Here is a 7,399-nt window from a genome sequence, read left to right as displayed (position 1 = left end):
TGCCAATTCCGTGCAATTATCCGGCGTGTGGGATAACGCAAAGTTACCCAGTTGGACCATACCGCCACGGGATTTGGGGATTGCGTGCAATTGATCGAAGTGTGCGTTTATCCAATGTGCAATTAACTGGCTTCCACTGTATTCAAATTCTCTAACTGGATTACTACAATATTGTTAACAAATTCCTTCAAAACGTTTTCCAACGTTTTCACAGCCAACATTTTTCACTGTTTTCACCGTTTTCCAATAGTTCATCTAAATCTATTTCTGCAACTACAATGTACTAGTACTTGTTGATGATAGGAGAGAAAAGCCTTTCCTAGGGGCTTGATGTATATGTACTCAAGTCAGTGCCCTTTGCAGTGAGACATGGTAGGTACATACGTGCCACTGGGAGGTGCGCGTCGGGAATGAAAACATCTCCAGTAGGCCTAGGCACGGTGGCATTCAGCTTTCTCCATACTTCAGTAGACAGTAGTCATAGACATATACCAGATACTCCCACTTTGTGAAGGGCAAGAAGTGTATGGCTTCAAACCATACATGCAGCTGATTGTCTAGTAAAAGAAAAATGGTAAGAGTGATATCTACGCAATGATATCTATATGCACTGTGACATTTCTACCTAAACTTCCATTACAAAAATACAGTGATACCTATCCCCAATAGTAAAAGTTGATGGCATGAAGAGATAATTGTCTCCTAAATGCATGCTGTACCGAAGTCAGTGCCCTTGTGTACCTATAGCCTTTGCAATAAGACACAGTCTCAAGCCAGAATATTTATCACTATGACTGTGGGCTTGATCTGAAAGAAGAAAATCTTATATTTTTAAAGCATGGTTGAGACAACAACTCTTCCCAAATCAGGGGAAAAACCATTGACCTACTCATGTGCAGTTCGATCTGACAAAAAAGGGCTAACCATATATCAGTCATTTTCTAAGGGCATGCTGTACTCAAGTCAGTGCCCTTGTGCACCTATAGCCTTTGCAGTAAGACACGGTAGGTATATACGTGCCACTGGGCAGAGCCCAGACTGTGTTGAAAAATCTAGGCTAGGCACGTTGGCCTCCAAGTCCCTCCAGGTATCAGTAGACCTGTCATACACATACACAGCCTCCTCTGACGGTTGTAAGGCTGTCTTTAATATCTTAACCAATACATGCAGCTGGTTCTCCAGTACAAAAAGGACTGTGAAGACGTAGTCATTGCTGTCAAGTTCTGGGTCTCGGTTTGGCAAGCCTTGCAGTTCCTGCCAGCTGTCAGACTCTGTGTCGTACACCAAGGTCTTGGTGAACTCTGTGTCTGTGCAGAAGATCTCGGTTCCCATGGCAGCTGCCGTCCAGATTCCATACCAGTCTAGTTCCGATACTGGGGTCCGCTTACACCAACAGTCCTGGATCGGGTCGTAGCGATGCATTTCTGGCTCCATGAGGAAATAGATGTGCGAACCACAGGGTACAGCCGTGTAGTAAGAGCATACCCCTGTTGGTTTGCTGATCCTGAGGTGCAGCGGTGAACACTTCTGCCACTGGTCTGTGTGCCTGTCGTACTTTCTCATCCACACCGATGTACTGTCTAGTAACGTTTCCACGATAATGTAATACAAAATCTTATCAACTTCAACAAGGAACTCATCAAACTCTTCGATGTCATTTATGTTAGGCCTACAAAATGAGGACATGTTAGCCCGCTGCCACACATTGCCTGCATGGCTGTACTCCAACACAGCCAACTCATTGGTTATCATTGGATCTCCACTCTTCATGACGTAAATACTGTTGCCACTGGCAACAGCCATAGGACAAACATTCGGCAGTTCCTCCTCAGAATACCTGCAGGTGATGTACTTCCCTGCCCTGGGATTCATGTAGAGGACCTCATTGCCTTTGGTCCTGCAGGGGACAAAACATATTGTAAACTGTCAATAAAAGGGGAATGTTAATTTATGTAAAAATGTAATGCGGTCAAACAAACATGGCACACAGTTGTCTACTCTTCAGTTGGTTTGTCACTGAAGCTGCAATAAATTGGCGGCGTCACTGTGTTCTAAACTGAATCTGAAAAACCTGCAAAGCTACAGAACACACAAAGTATTTAAGGTTTAATTCAATTCAAATCGCTCGGTTGCAGTACCCCCGCCAATGTGCCTCAGATTTAGTGAGATACCTGCTTTACATGGCAGGGCTCGAAATACTTTTTTCTGCATACCTGCACTGGTGCAGGTAACATGGAAAATTACCTGCACCAGACAAATTTTACCTGCACTACTCTGAATTTAGGATGTATCTTACTAAAATTGTTTAGGAAAAATTGCTATACTTTCTTTTGTACTTTATAGTGTACTTTATAATTATAACACCTACATCTTTTGACATTAATGCATAAAACGTAGTACATGGACCAGTGCAGGTTAGGTTCAGGGAGACACTAGAAATACCTTCACAGCTCCAATTTTACCTGCACTAACCTGCATATGCAGGTGGTATTTCGGGCCCTGCATTGCCAATAGTTCCTTACATGGCTACTCCTATGTGTGCTGTTGTTATGGGACTAAGCTTTGTTACAGAATAGAAGTGACTTATTACAGAACAAAAGACACTTTTTCTGGCTCCTTGTGCATCTGAATGGTAAAGTACAAGAATTGGAACATGTTGTTGTACACTGACCTATGAAAACGATCGCAGATAAAAATCATGGCCATTTCCAGTGTGTCCATCCCCGCTCTCTTCTTCTCGTTGGAGGCCTCCTTCACCACGTTCCTGATGGCAGATCTCCCAGGATCCTCCCTGACCAGGGGGTGATCCAATATGGCTGCCGTGTCATCTGCAGTAAGCAGGCTGAAGCGGATGTGAGGGAGGATGCTGGGTAGGTGGTGCAGTCTGTAGGGTTCAGAATAGGGGTTACTGATCACATTGGAATTTGCAACTGTATCTTGTGGTCACTTTTCACAACTGGACATAAAATTATTCACCAATATTTATAAGATTTTACAAAATTTCAGAGCATCTTCTGATGTGAGGCTGTCAGTCTTTTATCAAAATAGCAGGGCACATGCAGATAAGTTTTTTTAACAAGAATTCAATATTCAAATGTCCTACAATCCTGATGAAGTTATATAATAATTAAAATAATAATCTATATATAATTATTATATATATTAATTATATATAAAACTGAGCTGTAGTCTATATTTGATAGTATGATATTCACCTGTCCTCCCTGCTGTGCTGCACCCATCTCACCACAGCCTCCCACACTGTTGTCTCCTCTTTAATATCTAGCTCATCATGGCTGATGATCTCAGTCAGCTGATTCACACTCAGGCTGCAGAACTCCTCTCTGGAGGCAACCTGTGGAGGCGCAGAGTACATGTACATGAATGACACAGTTGAAATGTGGGTCCTTGGCCAGTTAACGGAAACAAGCAGAAATTAAGGAATACGTTAAGTTTCAAATAAAAAATAGGCCGGTGGGTATCGACACCTGGTACCGGCAAAAATTATTGAGTACAAATTTTACCATAAGGAACGAACTGTGCTTTATGAATATATCAGAAAAGAGTTCCCATATTTTGAACATCTTAATGCAACGGATAAATTTCTATTTTTGATGCGCCTAGATAAACCCTGTATATCAAACATTATCTGTTCTTATATTTACACCTGCACAAAGAAGCGAGAAGATGTTGACCTGGCAACTTCAAATAGTTAATCTGTATCTTGTCTATGCTTATGTCTGTCATGTCTGTTATCAGTGACCTGTACCTAGCCTGTTGAGGCATGAATGTACAATAAAGATCTTTCATTCATCCATTCATTCATTGTTTTTATTTATAGACCTCTAAAGTGAAGAGACCAACCTCAGCAAAGTGCATACAGATGAAATGCAGACTGCGCTTTAGAACTCTGTCCAGAGAGAAGACATCAGCAAACTTGTACAGGTCCACACTGGTGGAGCTCTGCACGCTCATGGCCATGTAGCTGCTGCAGGTGTCTCTCACATAGTCCAGTTGGAGGAGGTCGGCTGCCTGGTACAGGGGCTGCACTTTGTCCACATTGAGAGTTCCTGAGTAGATGTAACTCAGGATCTCCCCGAAAGCGCCTGCATCCAAACCCTGAAAAACAATATTTGAATGATATTTGAAGCATCAAATGTATTCTGTCTATCATAATAACAGCTAGAACACACAACACTGTCATCATATTAATTTCTTTATTATCAATTGAAATAGATAAATTCACTAAATTACTCAAATGACCAAATTCTAATTCAATTTTTCAAAAGTTATAATGTATCAGAGGCATTCACCTTTGACATATTACCCACAATTCCTGTCACTGCGAAGACGAACTTGGAATGATCAACAAATTTATAAAAGTTAGATTTTACATCCCAGTCTGTTTAAGGCCATTTTCTACTTAAGTGCTTCCTAAGATGTGCGCTGGAAAGAAAACGACTGCAAGAGCAAGCCCCAAAATGCCCAGATTTGACATGCACAAGAGACAAAGAAATGTGGGGAGGGGGGGGGGGGCAGAAGAAACTTCGGGGGGGGGGGTATCGCAATCCTACCCCTTTCCCCAATTGTAGACCATATTTTTGTTATTATTATTACTACCTGTACTGCTGTCTTCGATACAAGGAAATTTCCGCCAACTTCACCTGTAAAGTAACCGTCTTCTGCCGACTCTCCGCCATGTCACTTGTAAACATGGCCCTGAAGTAGGGGCTGGCCGCGGACAGAACAAGCCGATGGCAGGGAAACCGCCGGTCCTCGACTTCAATGACGACATCCTGCAGTACCCCAGCCTTCTGCAAGTCGCCCACAGTTCCAAGAAACCCGTGCAGATAGCTCTCATTTTGGTAGGAACGAGGACGAACTGCACTGGCGTGGGGTTCGAGGTCTGAGGCGGCCATGTTGATGATGATGATGACCCCTTGCCTGATTACCCAAATATGTAGCGATATTGAAAAACGACATTATACAACTAATGTAAGATGTTCGTTATGCAAATCGAGACAATATGGTCGCAACAAGGACTGTTCTTCTTATTCTTCGTTATTATTAGGCTGAGGGCCATAAGCACGTTACGGTTTCGAACTCGGGACCTCTCTCCTCTTGGGTCTGAGCACAACGCCCTGCCTTAAGACAAGCGATGTCACAAGTGTTCACGGGTCAGGGGCCTTTACATTTGGCATGTTGCGCTATATGTAGCTGCACATTCGCACTCGGAATGGTGAACAAGCTTATAATGTCTTCTTTCAGTATGGCCGTGGTATGGCTACATATTTGGATAATCAGGCAGGGGTCATAATCATCATCAACATGGCTGCCGCAGACCAAGAACCCCACGTCAGCGCAGTTCGTCCTCGTTCCTACCAAGACGAGAGCTACCTGAAAGGGCTTCTTGGAACTATGGGAGACTTACAGCAGACTGGTGTACTGCAGGATGTCGTCCTTGAAGTCGAGGGCCGGCGGTTTCCCTGCCATCGGCTTGTTCTGTCCGCGGCCAGCCCCTACTTCAGGGCCATGTTTACAAGTGACATGGCGGAAAGTCGGCAGAAGACGGTTGTTTTACAGGTAGGGTTGGCGTGGCGTTCACATGTATTGAAGGCAGAAATGCGGACAGTATTAAATTATGACAAAACTAGTGTTTCAAACAGGAAAGAGTGTGGGCTTGAGACCTGGGACGGATAAACTGAACTGCACGAGATCGATCCGTCTTCTGCCCTCCTCCCCACTCTCATTTGGGGTGGGGGGGGGGGGGGGGAGTTGGGGGGGTAGGTGTACACTTGCAGTGATTTTTCTTCCAGCGCACTTTTTTTTGGAACAGTTAAGCACAATATTGCCTTAAACAGAAGCAAGGATATGCGGGTCACGGGTTCATCGCTGGGCTTCTAGTGACGAACATATATTCAAAATGGCGTCGTCACTTGACATGGTTAGTACCGCGCCGTGAGGCGGAGTACTGGTCAGGGAATTGCAGGTCACCTGACTACACCAACCAATAACCACAGTCTTGGCTCGGAAGCGGCCTGAACAGGCATTCATAGTCATGCGTAGACTAGTCACTGCCGTCATCATCCGAGTTTTCCTTCGTTTTTCTGCGGATGCAACCGTGTACACCAGTTTCCCAGTGCGTGAAGCCCGAGAGAATACCCCTCAAAATGTGAGGCACCGGGTAAAGGAAGATGAGGCCACCAGTTCGCAAGAAAGTTTGTCACTGGTTTTCCGGTGATGAATTGCTTTGTGCCAGTGATTAAGCTTTCTCGGTACTGGAATTCCGGTGTTGAACCTTGACTTGTCACTTGATTTCCAGTGATGAACTCCGCTCGTCACTCGAGCCCAGTGATGAACGTCATTCGTCACTGGACACCGAGTGCGGAATCATCGAGGTCACCAGTTCCTCACTGGGTTTTCCAGTGATCGGTGACTCTTCGGCACTGGACTATGACAGTACTAGTATATACGTATGAGTGGTGAAATCATTTCCGTACTGGGCTTCCAGTGACCACGTCCTAATAGCAGAACGTTCCAGTGCTGGTTTCGATATGCAACAAAAACACCCAAATTCACATAGTCATGTTACTGTTAGATTTATTGGCAACGATAGTATAACTTTAAGTGCTTTAACTTTCAAATCCCCTCAACTGGAACAATGATTCCTTTTTCTTCAGTAAACAATAATGCCGGCATTACACAATGTGGGTCCCAGCAGTTTGTTTCCTAGAGTGCGGAATATTTGTCGTCACTTTTTTACCAGTGGGGCTTATTTGTCGTCACTGGATTACCATTGGGGAATATTTACCATTGGGGAATATATGAATTTCATTCATTTATTTGTCTAACTGTGGTCATGGTGTAGAGTTATGGTATGATAGGACATAATACATTTTAAGATAGTAAGGTAGATACTATATCAAAGACCCGCTAGATATTAACAAAGCTAGTCTGGATACTGTTTTGCAAATTGAGACAATCGAGACAGCAGTACAAGTCCACCAATCCTGTTACCCCCCTTGCATGGTCGAATGTGTGAAATGATTACTTATTACCCTTCTTCTGCAGGGTTTGGATGCAGGCGCTTTTGGGGAGATCCTGAGTTACATCTACTCGGGAACCCTCCATGTGTCCCTGGACAAAGTGCAGCCCCTGTACCAGGCAGCCGACCTCCTCCAACTGGACTATGTGAGAGACACCTGCAGCAGCTACATGGCCATTAACATGCAGCGCTCCACCTGTGTGGACCTGTACAAGTTTGCTGATGTCTTCTTTGTGGGCAGTGTTCTGAAGTGCAGTCTGCACTTTATCTGTATGCACTTTGCTGAGGTTGGTCTCATTCATTGCAGGGATGTATATATATTCTAAAATAAACTGTATTTATAGATTTTGTTTT

General features: G+C 44.0%; 2 protein-coding genes across 2 annotated transcripts in view; one reads left to right on the top strand and one right to left on the bottom strand.

The window, feature by feature from the left end:
- Positions 1 to 800: 800 nt before the first annotated feature.
- LOC118404401 (kelch repeat and BTB domain-containing protein 8-like) lies at positions 801 to 4,919 on the bottom strand. The gene is made up of 5 exons (XM_035803471.1): positions 4,665 to 4,919; positions 3,865 to 4,119; positions 3,261 to 3,355; positions 2,672 to 2,884; positions 801 to 1,897 (listed from the first exon to the last, which is right to left on the bottom strand). The coding sequence occupies exons 1-5, from the start codon at positions 4,917 to 4,919 to the stop codon at positions 964 to 966; spliced, it is 1,752 nt and encodes a 583-aa protein (XP_035659364.1). The 3' UTR covers positions 801 to 963.
- Positions 4,920 to 7,135: 2,216 nt separating this feature from the next.
- LOC118405145 (kelch repeat and BTB domain-containing protein 12-like) overlaps positions 7,136 to 7,399 on the top strand; it is an 11,328-nt gene continuing 11,064 nt past the window's right edge. Inside the window, exon 1 of the mRNA XM_035804570.1 lies at positions 7,136 to 7,332. Within this exon, the coding sequence (XP_035660463.1) occupies positions 7,216 to 7,332 (117 nt within the window). The 5' untranslated portion in view covers positions 7,136 to 7,215. The remainder of the gene's footprint in view (positions 7,333 to 7,399) is intronic.

Source organism: Branchiostoma floridae, chromosome 17 (genome assembly GCF_000003815.2).
Source record: "Branchiostoma floridae strain S238N-H82 chromosome 17, Bfl_VNyyK, whole genome shotgun sequence".
NCBI classification, from domain to species: Eukaryota; Metazoa; Chordata; class Leptocardii; order Amphioxiformes; family Branchiostomatidae; genus Branchiostoma; species Branchiostoma floridae.
Note: the sequence above shows the minus strand (reverse complement) of the source record. Positions and strands in the feature narration are given on the sequence as shown.

Coding starts and splice junctions, on each gene's coding strand:
- LOC118404401 (XM_035803471.1), bottom strand. CDS start 4,919: ATGGCCGCCTCAGACCTCGAACCCCACGCCAGTGCAGTTCGTCCTCGT. Junction 4,120..4,664: donor AGAAGACGGTTACTTTACAG/GTGAAGTTGGCG, acceptor ATTGTTTTTCAG/GGTTTGGATGCAGGCGCTTT. Junction 1,898..2,671: donor ATCTGCGATCGTTTTCATAG/GTCAGTGTACAA, acceptor TGTCCCCTGCAG/GACCAAAGGCAATGAGGTCC.